The 21,756-nt window shown below is 40.2% G+C and overlaps 2 protein-coding genes across 2 annotated transcripts in view; one reads left to right on the forward strand and one right to left on the reverse strand.

Moving 5' to 3' along the window:
- Positions 1-15,808, reverse strand: part of NIBAN1 (niban apoptosis regulator 1) — a 156,656-nt gene extending 140,848 nt beyond the window's left edge. The window contains exon 1 of the mRNA XM_004468428.5: positions 15,709-15,808. Coding sequence (XP_004468485.2) covers positions 15,709-15,763 — 55 coding nt within the window. The 5' untranslated portion in view covers positions 15,764-15,808. The remainder of the gene's footprint in view (positions 1-15,708) is intronic.
- RNF2 (ring finger protein 2) overlaps positions 15,591-21,756 on the forward strand; it is a 107,317-nt gene continuing 101,151 nt past the window's right edge. The window contains exon 1 of the mRNA XM_058274864.1: positions 15,591-16,007. The gene's annotated coding sequence lies outside the window, so the exon portion shown is untranslated. The remainder of the gene's footprint in view (positions 16,008-21,756) is intronic.

Genomic DNA, 21,756 nt, shown 5'->3' on the forward strand with positions numbered 1-21,756 from the left:
ATCAGCAGGCACTCAGATTATCATACCTATTTTTCAAATTTGAAAGCCACATTCATTAGCTTTGTATGCCTTATTTCCCAAATAGAAATACCTTCTTTTATAATGAAGAAGTTGCCTAAAGGTACCATTTTATTTAAAGTTCATTTAAAGTGACCTATTATAATATGCCTGCTTCCCCCTATTTGTAAATCGCACATAGTTTTGGTTAACATTTAGATGGATTTTAATTTCTATATTAAGTTTAAGATTATAGAACCTACTTCTCACACACTGAAAATATCCAATTCAAAAAATAGCCAAATAGTTTAAAATTAAGATACCAAGAAATAAATTACTGGTTTAGTTCATTTTTAAAATGGCTAGAATACCTTTCTCCAGTCCCTGCTCAAAACCTATCAGGTTGATATGGCTTTCCATTAAAAAAAAAAAAAAAAAAAAAAAGCTATGTAGACAAAACTTGAATATTGTGGAAAAACATTTGATATCCTCTTATCTTTCTTCTGAGACATTGACTTGGCTGGCAATAGTAGGCACTCAATAAATTTTAGCTTTTTACTATTGTTATTATCATTCCTCAGACCAGGAGTTATAATTTTCAGTTAAAAACTGACATCTCAGTTGATATGCACAGGTCTTAGTGATGCCCAAAAATTCTTATTTACTTTAAGTATAAACTGCACATTTCAATTTAATCCTTCTATCCAAGCAAACCATTTTAAATATTTATACTCCAGATACTACGCATTTGCCATTTTGTTAATAAAATTTCTCTCCAGTCTAACTCTAAACCTGTATCTATTTTGTTTAGGCAATTATTCAAGCATGTCTCTCTCACTCATTCAGCATGACTTACATAGGAAATAATTTTTTAAACAAACACATTCAATCCCAATTTGGAAAAACTCTGAACTCTTTTGAACTAATCATGGGAATTGCTACTTGCACTGTGTGAGCCCCAAAGGTAATGAATGGCACATGGCCAATACTAATAATGCCTTCTTTGTAAGAGCATTCCCAATTTCCCTTCACTTCTGAATTGACGCTGCTCATTTACCTGGCCCCAGACCAGTCCCATCTCAGCTGCTCCATGTGCACATACAATCCTCGGCAGGCTGCTCTGCATCTCTTACAGATCTATTGAAAGTGCTAGGAGCAGGTCAACATAGCTACATTCTCCCCTGACAGATGTTCCAATAGCTTCGAAAACACAGTAGTCACATTGCTCTTTCCTAAAGATGACACATCAGAATTCTCCCATTTCTCTTCTCATTGTGTTCATGTTTTCTTCCCCTTTAGCATATGGCACATGTTTATAATACTGTTTTCACATCCTTATTTGCTACTTTCATTATCTCTTGATTCCTGAGTCTATTTCTAATGGTTGATCTCTCTTTTTTCCTTCTAATTATGGATTATATTTTCCTGCTTCTTCATTTGCCTGGTAAATTTTTATTGGATGCTGGGCATTGTGAATTTTACATTGTTGAGTGTATATTTCATTGCATTCTTATAAAGAATGTTGGGCTTTGTTCAGGAATGCAATTAAGTTACTTGGGATCAGTTTAATTCTTTTGAAGCTTGCTTTTAAATTTTTTATTAGAGCGGGTCCAGAGCCGTCTTTAGTCTAGGATTAATTTCTGTTCAATACTAAAGAAGATCTACACAATGTCCTGTGTATTACAAGGTCTCTCTACTTTGGATGCTGGGAATATGAACTATTCCCAGCTGTGTGTGAGCTCCAGAATTTGTTTAGCCTAATGCTTCTGCTGGTTCTTTCCCAGTCTCAGGGAGTTTAACCCCCACAATGTGCAGATCAATATACAGATAAAGATTCAAGGAGAATAATGCTTCCAGCGTTCACATTCTCTTTCTCTCTCTCCCTCCCCCTCCCCCTCCCCCTCCCCCACTTCCCTCTTCTCTAGTATTCTGACCTACAAGCTACCTTACCCCTCCCCCAAACTCTCATCTTTTTCTCATCTAATCAGTGAGTCAGCTGAGCTTTGTTTGGGCTCTGATTCCCTTAGCCGTGGCTTAGAAACCACCTTCAATTAATCAGATGGAGCAATTTAGGGCACACCTTCTAAGATTTCCTTCTCTCAGGGGCCTGTGCTGCTTGTTTTCCAATGTCTGAAAGCAGCTGTTTCATATATGTTGTCCAATTTTCTAATTGTTTTTGTGGAAGAACAACTCCCATAGCACTCAGTTCTCTATGGGTGGCAGGAGACATCTCCTGAAGTTTAAGATTCTCAAAGTAGCAATTTTACATAGTTCCTCAAGATTCCTATGAGATAGCTGAGCTGGTTGCCTACCCCTCTTTCTTCCCTGGTATTCAGCATATTGAAGGTTTCTTCATTCACCTATACCTACCCGATCAGTGGCCAGTGTTACACATTTCTGTACCCCAGTAAACCGTCCAAGTCCTGTTACCTGCTTTGTTCCTTCCAGATCACCTTTTGCCAAAGGCTAGTCCCTCTCCATATTTTCCTTTTATACTTGGAATTTCTGAAATGATCTCAGATATACATCTGAAACTCCAGCCATCGCCTCTCTGCATCTTTAATACCACATCCTGGCTTTCCTCCTGAGCAGGATGCCCTTTGAAAGTGAGCTGAATCTGCTGTACAGATTGTTAGATATTTTACTCCTCTACTGAAATGACTTTCTTTTTTTCTTTTTTTTTTGGGGGGGGGTAGGTGTATGAGAAAGTGTCAGAAGAAGGCTTAGACCTAGCTGTATAGCTATACAGGTCAAACTTCTCCAGCATCCCTGCTAGCTTATCACTAAACACACACATTCACACATACACGGAGTCTGGAATGTTCTATACCCTCAATTCAGTGCCAGAAACCAATCCTAATAGTGTTGATCAGTATTCTAGGGTGACCTACTACCATCTATCAAACCTACTCTTCTTAGTCCCAAAACAAGAAAGGAATATCTGTTATTCTCCAGGACCACCCCAGCCTAATTTGCCTCCACTGTCAGTTTGGTGTATCCCTAAGAGCTCAAGCTTTGAAGTCAGGCAGATTTGACTTCGCATCTTAGCTCTGTCACTTAATAGTTATGTGGCCTTGCATAGTTATTTAACCTGGAACTCCATATTCCCATCTGTAAAATGAGGATAAGGTAGACGCAAGTATATGAGTTAATACACTTAAACCTCTAATCTAAAGTTTGGCAAGTAATGGGCATTAGAGGAGCATCTTTCTCCATCTTCCTAGTTAGATGAAAGGCAAGAGAGAATCTGTGCAAGGCTGGCCCACAATCCAATCAATTATGGCCATTTTCCTTTCTTAGCCAATTGATAAGAAAAACAAAAGTTTTAACACCTACTAATGGTTAGGCCTTACACATTCACCTCCACTCTAAGACACAGAGAAGAGAGGAGATCCTCTAATTTGATGGAAGGCCAGCTCCACTTGTGGTTAAGATTCAGCACACAACCTAGACTCAGAAACCTTAGTCATAATTCCCACAGCGCCTCAGTTATCATCTGTATCTTTAAGGAGATACACCAGAGTCTCCCTCAAGTGGATCATCCCAAGGTCTAGGGAATCTATTGGGCAACAACGATTCTCCAAGAACCTGACTAATCCAGGACATTGGCAGCAGAGCTAGTAGTTTTGTCTTCATCTATCAATCTTGTATGGCTGTTTCTCAAAGGGATATAAACTTGGATTACATTAACTAGCACCTCAAACCTCAGGAATGATGTCCTCGATCATACCCTAAAACCACAGGTGGATGGCTCTTAGCAGAAGGAGGATCAGATTTCACAACTGAGAGGAACATATTGGCAGGACAGTCCCTCACTCATTCACATTAAGAACAATCTAAATTCCCTTTCTCTTTTCACACTCATTCAAAAAATATATGCTAAGTTCCCATTCTTCCATTGCACTACCTGTCAAAATTCCAGTTCAGCTTCACTTACACAGATAGCTGAAGCTGGAAAAATCACACACACACACACACACACACACACACACACACACACACGGAAGAGTACAAATTCATGATTACCAACCATTAAATGGTTTGACAAACTAGCTAGCAAGGATATGGCCCTCTGGCTTGCTTACATGCTCCAACACAATGATTTCACCCCTTCTCCATCTCAAACTCACAGCCTGTTTGTCCTACCCTCACATACTCTTTCAGCTGATAATCATGCCTGATATTTGATTTTAAAAATGGAAGTCTTCAGACAGGAACTCTCTTATTTTCTAACCACCAAATCTACATACTTATCTGCATCTTCATGCATTTTCTTCCCTTTACCACACAGGAAGTGTCCTTCTCAGGGCCAGTCCCTCCACAGTGCTCTAGATGCTATATCTCTTGCTTTCTCAACGTCTAACACCATCACCTCTCCTCTGTATTTTCAGCTTTGCCCTTTCTGAAAATTGCTGTTCATATATTTTGTCCAATTTTGCTGATTACAATCAGCATTCTCTATTTTCTTTAAATGAGCACCACGGCTACTGCCCAATCTCTCTGTGCCTCAATCACAGGCAAACTTCTCAAAAGACCTGCCTATACAACCAGTTTTCACTTTACCCTTTTTATTAAAATCAACTTTCATTTTTATTATAGTAATACAGACACAGAACTAAATAATCAAACAGTGCTAAAAGGTCTATCACAAAAAATGAGAGTCTCCTGCCCTGCCCTGCCCTCCCCTATCATAACTTCTTGAGGCAAATACTTTCAACAGTTTTAGCTGTTTTTCTGGTATTTACCTCCCTGTTTCTAAATAAGATCATTCCACTCTTATGATTTATCAAATTTAGACATGACATATTGACTTCCTATTTTGGTGAATGAGGATTCAGCACTCTTGTAACTCCCACTCTATTCCTTTCCCTCCATCCTCAATATATTAATAGTTATTTCACAATTTTTCATTAAATCAATAAGCATGGTTCACTTTGTCTATGATTCACTGACAAAACAGGTAAACTAGTATAAATGCAGCTCCTATCTCATATAATTTTCTTTTCCCCATAGATAAAATTGATTTGTATTGTTTTGTCATTGCTTTGCTTTGCTTTCTTTGTACTTCTGATGAACTGTTTTGAAAAATAATCCAACAGCTCTTTCAAACACTCATCAACCACTTTTTCAATTGCTCAAACACACCAAGTAATCTATAAAATCTATTTTTACCCTGGAGTCTTCCCCCTCTTAGCCCTAGGTTTTCTTGCTCCAATCTGACCTGGTTACTCTCAAGTCCTGCATAACACTTTTCCTGGGACTTCCCTTCTCTGCAATCTGGTTTTGCTCAGGTATACATGATCCTCCCTACAGCTGAAGGCTGGCCTTAGCCCCAGACCAAAGGTGAATCTTGACTCGTCTAACCAAATTGTGATCATTCCATGTCCTCTCCAGTAATGGCTTAGGAAGGAACATGGGGCACAATTCTGATCACTGGGATATAAAGCAGAGTCTGCTGGTACTCTCCTGTGAAAGAATTCTTTGCTCTTTTGAGTCTCAAATAACATATGATCCTCCTGTCAGCCTCTAGGCTGTGCATAGAAATGTGGAATTTTTTGCTGCATAGAAATGTGGAATTTTTTGCTGCTCCAGCCATGTTTCAATCATAAGGAGAACTAGCCCACACAGAGTAGAAAGATAGAGAGAAGCTGGCTTTTAGTGATATCACTGAGTCATTAATTTAGTACTATCTTCACACTTCTTTGTTATGTTTCTATGATTTCTTCTTGGGAAAACTACTAGATAATGACCTTCAGACAACTAAAGACAGCAACATAAGGAGTGGTACATCAAATAAATCTTATTGTAGAACTAAGAGTGAATGAGAAAAGAGGAAGAGCAAAGAAAACAATGGTTACATGTTCTAACATAGTACAATCATAAAATAAAATAGGGGAAAATTGGAATCACAAATGCAAAAATATTTTAACTTTTTAAATGTCAAAATTGGTGATGTTGGGAAACGGACTTTGGCCCAGTGGTTAGGGCGTCCGTCTACCATATGGGAGGTCCGCGGTTCAAAGCCCGGGCCTTCTTGACCCGTGTGGAGCTGGCCATGCACAGCGCTGATGCGCGCAAGGAGTGCCGTGCCACGCAGGGGTGTCCCCCGCGTGAGGGAGCCCCACGCGCAAGGAGTGCGCCCGTGAGGAGAGCCGCCCAGCGTGAAAAGAAAGAGCGGCCTGCCCAGGAATGGCGCCGCCCACACTTCCTGTGCCGCTGACGACAACAGAAGCGGACAAAGAAACGGACAAAGAAACGGACAAAGAAACAAGACGCAGCAAATAGACACCAAGAACAGACAACTGGGGGAGGGGGGGAAATTAAATAAATAAATAAATCTTTAAAAAAAAAAAAATTGGTGATGTTAGTGTTACTATTGTTATTCTTAGATTATTGTATGCTTTAGGTGTGATAAAGGAGATCAACAGTTTGAGTTTCTATTATAGTAGTTTCTATTATCCCTTGTGTCACTGAAAACCAAAGTTCTCAGCGTAGAGAAAGGATATACAAAAATAATAAAGAAAATAAACATATTTTTTCATAGTTCTGACCCCTGAAAAGACCCAGGCAATGGCCAACATAGCAGTAGTAATGAGCATACCTAGGTCCAAAACGTGATTTGAAATACCATTTACCACTAAAAGAAACCAGAGCTTCTTAGAGAAAAGGTTGATCCCAAGTATGGGGCAAGAAAAGAATAAATGTGCCTAGAACATCTTGACATACCAGATAGTCAAGGAAACTATCAAAACTGCTAGGGTTGTATTAAAAGGACTCAGCAGCAAGGAGCAGATGTAGCTCAGTGGTTGAGTACCTGCTTCCTGGGTATGATGAGGTCTTGGGTTCAATCCCAGGTACCTCCTAAAACAAACAAACAAAAGAACCCAGCAGCCAACCTGAAGAGACTGCCGCTGGACAAAAATGGGAAATTTGAGCTTCAGTAAGGTTAAGAATTACAATGGCTTGAAACCCATCAACTATGACCAGGTTTACGATGGCATTTTTTAAAGTTAGTTCATCATCTTCAGAGAATGACAGGAAATCAATAAATTATCCCAAGAACAGTTAAATAAAGGGAAAGAATCAAGCTTTTATTGCTGTCTATCTCACATACACTATAACACTGGGTAACCAAATAATAGGTAAAGGAAATTAACACTCTATAAAATTATTCCAATTAATAAATGAAAAAAAAAGTCAGAATTAGAATACCACCATTTTGAAATTCCCTGTGAAAATAGGGGGTCTAGACAATAATCATCAATAGCTGCTAACTAACATCACAAAAAAGAGGGACAACCAGATTTTTTTTTTAGAAATAAATCATGTATTTTTTTTAAGATTTATTTTTATTTATTTCTCTCCCCTTCCCCCTCCCCCCACCCCAGTTGTCTGTTCTCTGTGTCCATTTGCTGCATGTTCTTCTTTTTGTCCGCTTCTGCTGTCATCAGCAGCACAGGAACCTGTGTTTCTTTTTTTGTTGCATCATCTTGCTGAGTCAACTCTGTGTGTGCAGCACCATTCCTGGGCAGACAGCACTTTCTTTTGCACTGGGCAGCTCCCCTTACAGGGCACACTTCGCGTGGCACGGCACTCCTTGTGCGCATCAGCACTACGCATGGGCCAGCTCCACACGGGTCAAGGAGGCCCGGAGTTTGAACCGCGGACCTCCCATGTGGTAGACGGACGCCCTATCCATTGGACCAAGTCCGCTTCCCCGACCAGATATTTTGAATCTCAAAAGGAAGAATATGTGACCACTTACAGTCTTGCCAAAAGGACTGTTCCTGTGTCTGATCAAGCCTTATTATCTCCTGAAGGAAATACAGGAGAAACATGCTACCTTAATAAAATCTAAACTGTGGGAAACTCTGCACGTCAAACAGTCCAGATCGTTGAAGGAGATAATTATAAGGAAAGGAATGAGATGTAGGGGAAACTTGTATATTAAAAGATTTTAGATATTTTTTCATGGCAAGACTAAATTCTAGTGTTTTAAAATGCACACTTGGGTGACACTATAATAGGAAATACAAGGAAGTGATTATGGCAGTTTGTTACAGTAGTGGCCCCAATGAACCTCACTTTGGGGTATTCACCCCTTTGTGTAGTCCCTTTCCCTTGAGTCTGGGCTGGTCCTGTAACTTGCTTTAAGCAAAAGAATAAGACTGAAAGAATGCTGTGCCAATTCTGAAGCTAAGCCATAAGAAGCCCTGGCAGCTCCTACTTTTACACTCTTACAAGCCTGGCCCACCATTTAAGAATCCAGCTACTTTATTGCAAAGACCACGTAGAGAGGACACATGGGCAGAGGGAAACCCTGAGTCCTGCCACCCACTGAATCAAACTACCAGTCCACCCACTAGCTGAATGCAGCCACAGGAACTGCCACCAGTAAAGAAAGCAGTAGAAGACTCTAACTGAACCCAGTCTAGATAGCAGAAATGTGCACAAACAGTTGTTATTTTAAGAGCCGCTATCTGTGGAGGTACTTTGTGTGGAAGCAATTGATAATTGTGGTTATTTTCGGAGAGACAAAGGGGCCTAGGATGGGGATGTGGCATATGGAGTCTTCTAGGGTGGTTAGTGAAGTTCTGCTGCTTGACTTGGGTGATAGCTGCAAGGATATTTGCTTTATAATGATTCACTTAGTTACACATTTGCTTTGTGTGGTTTTCTGAACCTATATTTTAATTTTAAATGAAAATATTTTAAAAGAAAAAATATGTGCATGGTTTGGCATAGAGACCATCTGCTCTTCTTCCAAAACTCCTTCAGTCTAAGGACTTTCTATTTAATCACTTCAGGACTCCCAAAAGGGAAGAAAAACCTATTAATTCATTTTAATCCATTATAGACTCGATTCAAACACCAAGCATAAAAATATAAATTTCTTTGCATCCTAGACCTTGCAATTTGCAAAATATTATTAATTGCCTTCATAGCTCTAAAGTGTTATTTATTCTCTCTTCTAGTAAGAAAAATACATGCACTACAAAAAAAAAAAAAGCACTTTTAAAGGCTGACTTGCATTTTCTTATTGGCAGCAACTTGCTAGTCTCTTTTGAAAATGGATTTTACAGTTTCAAGAGGGAAATCTGTATTGCATTTGGTATTTTGTTTGGTTATGTGTTTTTTTAGTTTATAACTACTAGAATTTTAAATCTCATGCCCTAAATATTACTAATGTGCTCTAAACAAAATGTAACAAATGTATTGTGCTCTTTTATTCTTTTGTCTTCCTTTCCATTATTCTTTTTCCATACCTCTGACTTTATTATCCATTTCACAATGCAAATTGTTGTATGTCCTTGTTTCGTAGAGTGATTTTCCTTCATTTACTGACAAAACAATTATAAAATTTTAAGTAGGAGATTAAAATTCACTGCCATAATTCACACTGCATTTTTTAAAAGTTTCACAGTGCATTTATTTTAATGAAATTAGAAACTATTGCTACAACTTGGGCTCCTGCAGTTGCACTTTTTACCTGTGAACCCAGTTCAGACATTCCCAAGTGTAAGAGTAGAATAAAAATACAATTAATTCAGGAGTCCGTCATGAATATAAAATAAAATAATGAAAAAAAAATCACTGCTGTCACATTAGGACTTACTATTACTAAAGCACCGTTGCTGATGTGAGCCTCTTATAGCAATATCCATAGAAAATAAAGTATTTCATCAAGAACAGTTCTTGACACAGTGTCTGACTCTACGAGGCTCACTGAGGTTTGAATTAGGACCCACAGTCAGTTTTTCTTCTGCTCATTTTGATTGAATCAAAATGATTCCTTTTGATTGAATCAAAGAAACTCTCAATCACAATATCCTTTATGACTTTGAAAAATTAGATTTGGGGCTTCTAAATGAGCTCCTTATCCACAATCTTGGTCTCTGTGCACAAAGACTGAAGTTGGTAGAAAATAATTATTGACACTAGAAATTCCCAATCTGTAGTAGTTTAGCTAGATCAAATGTTACACTAGTTCCATCGAGACTTTGGCACAGTTAAAGGCACTTTTAAAATGAAAATATGGAAGCAGTCATGGCTCAAATGATAGAGTGTCCGCCTATCATACGGAGGGTCCAGGGTTCAATACCCAGGGCCTCCTGACCCATGTAGTGAGCTGGCCCGCGGGCACAAGGAGTACCCTGCCATGCAGGGGTGACCCACGTGCCCATGTAGGGGTATCCCATGTGCAAGGAGTGTGCCCCACAAGGAGAGCCACCCCACGCGAAAAGCACAGCCCACACACATGGAGAGCTGATGCAACAACAACAAAAAGCAACACAGTTTCCCAGTGCCGCATGACAAGTATGCAAGTGAATACAGAAGAACACACAGCGAATGGACACAGAGAGCAGACAGCGGAGGGAGGGGAGAGAACTAAATAAAATAAATCTTTTAAAAAAACAAGTGAAAATATAACATGATCAATATACATTTGTGTGTTATTTATACTAGACCTGCCTCCTCATCTTTTCCCTACTCCTGCTACTCCCACCTGGAAACCTGCAGTTTCTCACTCCCTAGGAGAGTCCATTTATTTCTACAAATTAGGAAACAAGACAAACATTCGTGATATAATCTTTATACACAACTTACTTTCTTTGAATTAATTTTTCTCAAAGCAGACCCAATATACTAAGTGCACTTAGTATACTGGTTAGGGTGTTTTCGGCTGCATGTAATGGAAGACAGTTGCGTTATGTTAGGATAAGGCTTGTCTGTGCATAACAGTAATATCATAAATAGTGCTGGCTTAAGTAAGAGAGAAGTTTATTTCTCTCTTACGAAGGTCCAGATGGAAGCAGTCTAGGGTTGATGCAGTCCACAGGAGCCTAGGTTTCTTTTGTTCAGTTAGGATGCCCTACATGAACTCCTCAAGGTCACCTCATGGTCTGAAATGGCTGCCCCAGCCACGTTCACATTCCAGTCCATAGTAGAGAGGATAGAACAAACAAGGGTACACTCTTTCCCCTTAAAGTTCTGTAAGTATCATACAAACTTTTGCTTTCCTTATCAGCCAGAACTCAGTTACATGGTCCTACCTAGTCAAGAAGGAGCCTGGGAAATGTCTTTATTCTGGAAGTTTACGTGACCAGATAAAATCTGGGGTCCTATTGTAAAAGAAAACACTGGAGAAGGATATTAGGAGACAACTAGCAACCTCTTCCACTCCAACTCAAAGGGACCTGTGTATCTCACATAACAATAAGTATTCGTGAAAGGCGGGCAGACAATTAGCAAGATCTGTCAGGATTCCAATATCTATTCTCTAAGACTGCCTCCATTTTGCAGTCCTCCCAGTGTTGGCCTTGCCTTTAGACTAGCTCATATCCTGCTCATCAAGATAAAAATAGCATTTCCAGAATTCACATCCAGATGCAACAAAGTCCAAAAGAAGAAGATGGGGGGCATCTCTTCCTTTTATCTCCTTTTTAAAAAGGAGGAAAGCCCTCCTAAAAGCCAGAAAACTTATCCACAAGTTTTATTGGCCAGATTGAATCATAGTTCCATGCCTAATACAATCATCAGCAATGAGAAAGTTCCACCCTGATAGGCATGAACCAACCAGTACCCACCTCCCCAAGGGCCGTAAAAGAAATCTAGGGCTACCTGGAGGAGGTCCAATACCTGGATAAAACCAGGGTTCTGCTATGAAAGAACAGGGAAAAGGTTCGCATCCAACAGTGACTGCCATACTCCATATCCTAACTTTTCCATCACAGCATACTGCCATTATCAGCCAGATAAATTGGACTCTAAGTTTATACCGTCATCATTGTCCAGATAAATCAGACCAGTTCTTATGCCCGTCTTTCACCGACAAATTATAGCTGAAGAATAAGCACCTGTGTGGACTAGTACACCACCTCTAGATTGAATTTACTACAAGGCACAGCTCTCCCTGTCCTCCATTTGCCTTGCTTATGGGGACTTCACTCTAGGCACTGTCACTGGCAGAAATTTCATAGATAGCCACCTAAGTTAACCCCGCTGGTATGAATATTAGAAAACTCCCCTGAGAGAAATACAAGTTGTTTATTTATTTATTTTTATTTTTAAAATTTCTCTCCCCTCCCTCCCCCCAATTGTCTGCTCTCTTGTGTCCATTTGCTGTGCATTCTTCTGTGTCCACTTGCATTCTCGGCAGCACCGGGAATCTGTGTCTCTTTTTGTTGCTGCATCAGCTCTCTGTGTGTGCGGCACCACTCCTGGGCACGCTGGGGTTTTTTTTGCGTGGGGCGGCACTCCTTGCAGCATGCACTCCTTGCACGTGGGGTTCCCCTATGTGGGGGACACCCCTGTGTGGCACGGTACTCCTTGTGCGTGGCAGCACTGCACGTGGGCCAGCTCACCACATGGGCAAGGAGGCCCTAGGTTTGAAACTGGACTTCCTATATGGTAGGCAGATGCTCTATCAGTTGAACCACATCCACTTCCCTGCAAGTTGTTTTAAAGCTGGAACTCATTTCTTACTTTATAAGCATCCAATGACCTATCAGCCTTTCAGAGGAAGCCCCTGGGTCCTTTATATTTTTCACTATGCAAAGTAAATCTTGAAGACCATAGTTTCCTAAATGCTATTTGCTGCTACCAGGCCTGGCAGTGTTTTGGCATAGATGAGTGCCCATCTTCCCCCACCCAGGATATGGGTATTCCACGGTTCTCAGCTTCAGCACTGATTTTCCAGTACTTTTCTGACCCTTCACAGGACTTCCTATATGAGAGAGTATTCTAGTTTATTTCTTTTCTATTCATTAAGAACTCAGTAGTCATTTTTTAAAAGGAAATAAAATTATTACTTAAAGAGGAAAAGACATTGTGATTTTGAAACTAGTTCAATTTCAGGGATACCAAATACATAAAAAGAAAAACAAGTCCTGCATAAAAAGAGAAAAGCATTTTAAATTGACAACCGATACCTGGTTTATAGGAGCGTCCTTCCTTATTAAAGCAAGACCCTTATAGGCCAATCTAAAAGCATCCCTGAAGGCTAACAGATGACATTGCCTATGTGATTACAAGTTGGTATCAGGATTATTTATTAATTGTAACATCTTATCATAAGAAATTACTGAAAGACCTCTAGAAACAAACCTAATTTTCAAAGCTAACATCTTTAGAAATGAAATAACTCCATAAGAATTCTTTACCTAGTGATTTGCTAAATCCAAAGAAATAACGTTATTTTCAAAACATTCATGTGACGCAGATTACCATTAACACAAAGTTTTGAATCACACAAAACAAATGGCAGCTGTTAAATGCTGTGTCTAAAAGTAAACTTTGATTCAAAGTCATTCATTAACACACGAAAAGTACAACTACTTATAGCACATAGAAAATAAAGTTAACAAAACACCCTCCAAATATATTGAATAGCTATTTTCCATATATTGACAAAGTTTATCAAGCTAGAAAGAAAGAAATTTCTCAGTTACAGGAGATTTCAAATCTGTACTATTTCAGTCGTAGCTACTTCATGAGAAATAGGTCATAAAATTGAATTTTAACTTTCTGTCGTACTTCCAATTGTTCTGCTTACAATGAAATCAAATTTAGGAATATTTAAGGGTTAAAGAATGGACAAAGTAATAAAGACTGGATTACAGTTTTATGCAGGGATTGGGGCTTCAAAACCATCAGGGTAAGAAGAGCCCGTGACCTTCATTTACTCATGCACTAACAATTCAAATCATGGTGCATTTTTCCAATGCTCCTTTGGCAAGACTTATTATTCTCACATGAGACAATGTCTCATTTTCTCTGATTTTAACTCTTCTCTTTCCTCCCCCACCACACTTGTGCTGAAACAGTCCTCTCAAAAATGCAGAATGAGGAGACAGAATTGAACAAGACTAAGGGATATATCGACTCACACAATTACAGTTTTATATATTCAAAACGCCATCGTTTTAAGTCCTTCATGTCCACCGACTATCACAACATGTCATCACTTAGTTTCAGAGTCCTGAAGGCGGTATATTTCATCCTATGAGTACACAGCTTGCATCCCCAGCAGCAGCTGTCATAACCCTGACGTCTTCTTCAAGCAAGTTAATCCCTCAAATTTCTGGACTTCCAGTGATAAGGGTAGGTGGCAAAGCTTCAACCTTAGGTATTTCTAAGCTTCCAGTGGAACAATAAAATAAATGCCATAAATATAATTTTGCTACCAGCTAAATTCAAGACCCTTTTTGCTATGTTCTGCTTTTGGTCCCAAAGATGCTGGTGAAAACAAACATATGGCCAAAGTTTTAAGACTAAGGCTGGCTTATTTTAGCTCTTTTCCAATATAAAACATTCAGTCATCTTCCCCCCTCTTTAATAAACAAGAGCAAAGAACATACTTGACTGAATTTTATCCCCTAACAGTAGGAGTTGTTGATGATCTACTTGCAAAAGCACCAGGGAAAGAATCTGGAAAATCAATTCTATGGCTCTTTAAATGCCCTGATTTAAAATCCTTTTAAATGTTGGTATCTTTTGTAAATGGTTTTAAATGTTGTGGTGACTGAAACAAACATGGAATAAGGACACCAAAGGAATGCTTTTCTCTTATCAGCTTAAGTCTTCTATGAAGGATAGGCTCAAGGGCCAAAAAGAGGAATCAACAAGAATTTAGTCATTTCATTAAGAAATTAGAGTAAAACTTAAGAGTTTGACGCCTTGTAAGGTGTCTCTGATGTCATAAAAACAATAAATCCACAAGATAACCTCCCTTCCAAAACAACATTAACATCAAGACAGTCTGGTTATTTAAAATTTGGCTTCCTGGAGATAACCTCCTCAGTGGGAGGTTAGTAGTGGATGTGGGTAAGTTGTGTGTGTGTGGGGGGGGGGGGGGTGGAAGAAAGAGAGGGAGGGCCAAATACACCCAGGAGATAGAGTCATGATTTCCTGTAGTTTCAGTTCAGTTTGGGTTTTTGTTTGTTTTCTTTTGCCTGACGCTCTTCACTGGGTTGCTATATCAACGAAGATCTCCCAAAATAAGTTTCTCCCCATCGATAACTTTAGCAACTGTTACAAAATATGACAGTGTTCCTCTTTTGCTTCTCCCCCTCTCTGGGGAGGGAAGGGGACCTGTACAATCTGGGAACATAATGACATTGTCCTTTCTGCCTCTGACGAAATCATCCCACAAGTGATATTATGAAGTTCAAGTAAAGCTGTGGCCCACGCCACCTTTCACAAAACCAGGGCACCATTACAAGAAGGGAAATTCTGCTTTTTAGGTTGGGAATCCCCTGGGAAATCTCTAGAAGTGAGGGATATTCCCGACCTTCTCTTTGCAGCAAGTTTAGCCTAGATCTGAACCAAGTCCAGGGTCCGGGTACCAGAGCCGAGGTGTTTCTGGGTGGTGGCAGGACAGACAATGAGGCGGGTGAAGCACAAGAGAGCATGTCGCCCCCCCACTCCGGATCCTGCACCTGCCTCTCCCAACCATGCTGCGGCGCCTCCCAAACCATCCTGGGCGGCTGGCCCCGGGCCGCAGCGCAGGCCCCCACCCAAGCCAGTGGGCGCGGGCGCGCTGCACCGCCGTGGGCGCGCACCTCAAACCCCCAGCGAGGAGCAGGTGGAGAGAGGGGCATCGAGCGCAAGTGCGCGCCGCTCGCGGGCTCCCCCTGGGCGAGACCCGGCGGGGGCGGGCAGCCTGGCCCCAGGGCTCGGGCGGTCTTCCAGGGTCCCCCGCGGGCGTACCTCGGATGTAGGCGCACTTGCCCTCGTCCAGCTGGCTGGAGACCGAGCCGCCCATGGCGCGGGTGCCGGCGGGTGCTGAGCGCGGCGGCTGCCCGGCCGTGCCCCGGGCGGGACTGACTGCTCCTCTCCGCCGCTCGCTGCTCGCTCCGGGAGCTTGCTGCGTCGGGGAACTGGACTCAGCAATTGAGGCGCAAACTTCCTCGGAGAGACGCCGCCTTCTCGGGCGCCTCCTCCAGGTCCGCGGCGTCTGAGGTTCTGTGGGCTGGCCCGGAGGCTATCTGCCCGCCCTCGCTTCCCCGGTGAGTTCCAAGGGGCTGTCTAGACTGGAAGGAGTTTCCCCTCCTTCTCTTCGCCGAGTTTAGTTTATTTTCACCCGTTTAGGGCAGCCGAGAAACACCTTGGGGGAAATGGGCCCTTTCCCGGATGATTATAAACCTCTGAGCTGGGGATCTCCCCACCCACATCCTACGAGGTCCAGCGAATACAAGACGCAGTTGCTTTACACGCCCTCCCCTGCAGGTTTGGAAGTACCAGTTCAGAAGTGCAGTCCCCAGGCCAGCATCACCTGCGAACTTTTAAGAAATGCAAAATCTCGGCGTCCCTACCTCCACCCCCAATCAGAAACTGGGAGTGGGACATAGCAGTCTGACCTTTCGCGAGCTCTCCAGGTAATTTTGATGCTCGCTGAAAGTTTGAGAACCAACGGTAAACTGCACTTTACTGCAGCTGAGAAGATGGGCCAAAGTGGGCAGGGGCGGGGGCGGGGGGAGAGGAACGAAGGAAAAAAGAGAGAGAAATCGATTTGAAGGGGAGAAACTAGGGTGTGGATCCTACAGTATGACCCCAGCTCTGAAATATCTAAGTCCTTGATCAAAGGCTCTCCTTGCACCTTTCGGTTCATTTCTCTCCCTAACCAACTGCAGACAAAAAGGACGTTTGCTCTTTTCCCACAACCACTATTTAGCTTGGCAGCGTCTCCCAAATAAGACCTGGCTTAAGCAATAGGATTTCATCCTATTCTTAGTAACCAGTTTTTTAGTGACTTCTGTTGATTTAACCACAAGGTCAAATGGTCTGTACACATGAGAACCAGGCTTGAGAAGGACGTTGAAACCCTTTCTCCCAAAAGTGATTCGCTAGCCCTTGAACACAGATATTTGTCAAACCTCACACCCTACATTACAATCCATCAGGAAATCCTGTCAATGCTACTTCCAAAATATGTCAAATATTCAACCATTTCTTGTCCCCTCCACTGTCATCACCCCAAAGTTTCTCACCTTGATCATGTTACTAGCCTCCTAACTGGTCTCCCTCCTTGGGAGAAAAATCTAAAGTGTTTATCATGACCTACCAGACCCACTTTCTCTCCACCCTCAGCTGTCATCTCTCTCCCCCTTGCTTTCTCTGTTCTAGCCATACTGGCCTTTTCTCTCTTCCTAAGACTAACCAAGCTAGTGCCTTCCATCCTAGTGGCCTTTGTCCGAGGCCTGGTATGCTCTTCCCTCAGATGCTCACATGACTTAATCTCTTAAGTCTCTCACTTCATTCAAGTCTCTGCTAAATGCTGGCCCCTGAGAGAGGCTTGCCCTGATCACCAGCCCTACTCTCACTTCTCTTGACCCTTCATATTTTTATTGTCATCATTTGGCATATATTTATTTGTCTGCCTCCTTCCACTGATATGTAAGTTCCATAATGGCAGGATTTTCTTTTTCTCTTGGTGGTTTTTAAAAAGCATTTGTTTCCTCTTTTTATGGTTTTTTATTGTTTCCGTAAGGGCAAGGATTTTTGTCTATTTAGATCTCTGTTATATCCCAAGTCCCTAAGAGTATCAGGCACATAGTAGATGCTCAGTAGATCATTGTTGCATAAATAAATGAATGAAATATAAAATAGAAGAATCTGAACTCAGTGAAAACTCCGAACTTAGTGAGTAAATAAAGGGCATTTTCAGATAACTAAACAGTTTGAATTCATCAATGCTCAACTCTTTTCTCAGTATTCTGATCATCTCTTAGAGTGAAGTGTATCTTCTTGGAGCAGTAATCTCTTTCATTATATAAATTGATATACTTGTGCCTTAGAATGTTGTTATTGTTATTGAAGAAAACGAATTCTGATTTCTTGCCAGAAGTATAGTTTTAGCTTGTCACCTCTTGTTTGGGAACACTCTGAGAAAAGGCTGATTATTCTGATTTGTCATTCTTTGCTCCTTGTAACTAACATTCACAATAGACAGATTTGTATGGTGTGGTATAAATAGGCTTTGTAGCCCACCAGTTCCAGTTTTGAATCCTAACCTGATAACTTAATACCTATGTGATCTGCTCAAGTTGCTCAACTTGCAGGTCTCTCTTTCCCCCTCTGTTAAATGGAGGCAATTCAACTTACCTCATTGTCTGTTGTGAAAAGTAGATGTGATCAGATCTGGGAAGCACTTAGCACATTCCAGGGAGCATAGTAAATATTCAGTAAATGGACGCTAGGATTGTTATTATCAGAAAGGGCAAGAATGGTTCAGGAAGCAATTTTCCAGAGAAGGTGAAATTTTAATCAAACCTTGAAAATCCTTGATGTTTACATTAAGAAAGAAATGCCACTGCATTTTTTCCCCAAACATATGAAACCCTTTTTTGAGTGGTGGTTTACAGGGAAAATTAAGAAATTCATTATTTTAGTCATAGTATTTAATATTTGCAAATCCTATGTGGGCATCATTTTATTAATCACATACTAAATATGAGTCCCCAAGCAATTCAGTAACTTTATGAACCAAATTCAATGTCATATGATTCAAATCTAGTTTAGAAATTTTCCCATGCAATGTTAATTTTCAGTACTGTATCAGTGTACTTTGTATTGATATACCTTATTTCATATCACATATTAAAAGGATTACCTTTTTAACATCTTTATTGAGATATGATTTACATACCATAATATTCATCCATTTAGGTTACTTTTTAAAGGCACAAATGAGTTTAATAGAGATTTAATACCTTCAAAATGTGTGTGTGTTTTGAGATTCCTTTGCATGCCATAGAACTGTGAACCCTTGTTTAACATGTTCTCATCTGAGTTAGTGACACCTGTCTACTTGGCCATTTAAGTGCCTGCAGAGCAGGACAGTTTCATATTTCTTTGAACTTCTCAAAAGTGCCTTGTTCTGCCCTGTAATATAGGAGAAGGAACTCTAATGATTCCATTGACTGATAAGTATACATGGTACATTTTATCAGTTATCTAATTTAATCTTCACAAAAAACCATTGAGGTAATCTCTGTTGTTATCATCGTTTTACAGATGAGGAGACCAATTTATCTAAGGTCATTTGTTTTTTGTTTTTTTTTTAAAAGATTTATTTATTTATTTAATTCCCCCCCTCCCCCGGTTGTCTGTTCTCTGTGTCTATTTGCTGCGTCTTGTTTCTTTGTCCGCTTCTGTTGTCGTCAGTGGCGCGGGAAGTGTGGGCGGTGCCAATCCTGGGCAGGCTGTACTTTCTTTCGTGCTGGGCAGCTCTCCTTACAGGTGCACCCCTTGCGCGTGGGGCTCCCCTACGCGGGGGACACCCCTGTGTGGGGCGGCACTCCTGCGTGGGGCGGCACTCCTGCGTGGGGCGGCACTCCTGCGTGGGGTGGCACTCCTTGCGCACATCAGCACTGGGCATGGGCCAGTTCCACAGGGGTCAAGGAGGCCCGGGGTTTGAACCGCGGACCTCCCATGTGGTAGACCGATGCCCTAACCACTGGGCCAAGTCCGTTTCCCTCTAAGGTCACTTGTGACCTGGGTTTGTCTGACTCCAGAGTTCATGCTCTTAACATTACTGCTTCTTTATCTTAAATCGTGCTTTTGTTTAATTATATAAGTAATCCAGGTTTTATCAAAGAAAAATTTAAAACTGTAGATAAACAAAAATAAAGGGGGCAAAAAAGTCACCCAAATTCCAAAATCAATCTATAGATGATCATACTACCAGTTTGATGTAAATTCCTATCAATTTATATATAATTCTAAATATATGTAAATTATAATTTAGAATTACAGATAAATTTATTTTAATTACTTATTATAAAAATGAGATCATGCTATGTATATTCTGTAATCCATGTTGTAATTTTTCATTTGATATTCCAAATATCTAGATCTTAGATCAGTGATATTTCATTGTAAAAATACCACCTAATTCACCCACTTACCAGCTGTGTTTGCATGCCTGTTTTCCTGCATCTCAAACACACTGAAAATTTTCATAGCTTTTATTATTATTATTACCCCTTTTAATATTTGTCAATTTGAGAGTTAAAATAGGTGTCACATTCTATTGCTTCATTTTGAAATTCTTAACAAGTAAGATTATGTATTTTGTCCACAGGCTTCTGGTCATACCTGTTCCTTCCTTGTGACTGCCTGTTCTTACCCTTTTCCTTTTCCATTTTTCTGTTGATTTCTTATTTGTATTGCCTCAGAAGAACTTTGTACATATTAACCTTTTTATTATAACACACATTGCAAATTTAACACATTTTTCTTATTGGAACATGGCTCCTGTGCTCCATATTGAATTTTCCGCTTAGAATATTAGACTGACCACAGACTTAAATTTGTTTCTGGAACCCTCCCATCTTTTCTTAATGCTCCCTACTCCCTCTTCTCTTTATATGATTCCTAAAGAATGCCTAACCTTAATCAATAGTATCCCTTATAGGTTATTACACATAAGGTATTTATATGAAATTGAATAACTATTGAAAATCATTTCATGGACCTTTTTAAAAATGAAATTCCTCTACTAACTAGTTGCCTCATAAGATCTGCAATAATTTAATACACACTTCATTTTCTAGGGATGCAACCTTTAGATTAGAAAAGACAAGGCTCCTATCATTCTGATACTGACTTACCTCATAATCTTGGAAAATAAAATTTCTAAGCTGACTATTCCTTATTTTCAAAATGGATTGTTGTGAGAATTAAATATCATGAAAGTAATGCACCCAACACACACACACACACATATGCCTAGCACAAATTTAGCATTCTCTAAATAAAACTAATAAGAGGTAATAAATGACAAAAGGTCCTTTGTTAACTGTTACATCAGTGTTAGTTCTATTTTATTCATATGCTTATTTTAGTACTTTTTTGTGTGTATGTGACCAGTTTATCAGACTCTTGAGAAAGCAGGATACAAGTACTGAATTTAAAAGGAAAAGCTGTATCTATTATATTTTAATTGTATCTATAGTATTTTAATTGTATATTTGAAAACCAAAAAATAACAGCTGTTTTCATTATACAAACTGTAGAAAGCTAAAATGCTTAGTGTTCTCTAGAGGGAATATGCAGAAATAGAATCCAACTTCTGCTTATCTGTGATTCTTGAGAACTTATAGAAGCTCCAAGGGATGTGGAATTTTTATCAGAAAAAGACACAGAATTTTTAAACATATTGAGAAATAGTGCTTTTGAGATTCTCAACTTGCTTTTCAAATATTAATCATCATAATTTTATAAAGACCTCCAGCATTGCATAAGACCTTAGACACCAAGTCGAAACCAATAAAGGCTTAGAACTAAGGAGGACAGACTCTAGAACCAAAGGGAACTTTATAGGCGTAGGTACCAATCTTCAAATCTAATGACGACCAGAGCAAAATAGTAAAAGCTGTAGATGAATTATTGCCATAGGTAAACAGATTCTGGGGATTCTGCTGAAGGTAGGGCTCTAAACTACTTTGTGCTGGGCAAGGTAAGAGCTTAGTACTAGTGCACAAAGGGAGGAGTGCCACCTGCTGGACCACCAACGATACTCCATGCAGGCCCCGGGCTCCATGGCCCTGAGGGTAGTAACAGTACTGCCTCTAGTCCAAATGGGAATCCTATGCCTGCAACCAGATTACTTGCATGGCATTTGGTGTTATTCAGCTATATCGCAGAAATACTAATATTCAAGGTTCAACTTACAAATAGATTGCTCTTCTGGGTCAGAACTTTTCCTGTTGAATTTATTTTGGGGCTAATTCTACTATTTTATAATGGAAGCTT

Source organism: Dasypus novemcinctus, chromosome 13 (assembly GCF_030445035.2).
Source record: "Dasypus novemcinctus isolate mDasNov1 chromosome 13, mDasNov1.1.hap2, whole genome shotgun sequence".
In the NCBI taxonomy this organism is placed as follows: domain Eukaryota; kingdom Metazoa; phylum Chordata; class Mammalia; order Cingulata; family Dasypodidae; genus Dasypus; species Dasypus novemcinctus.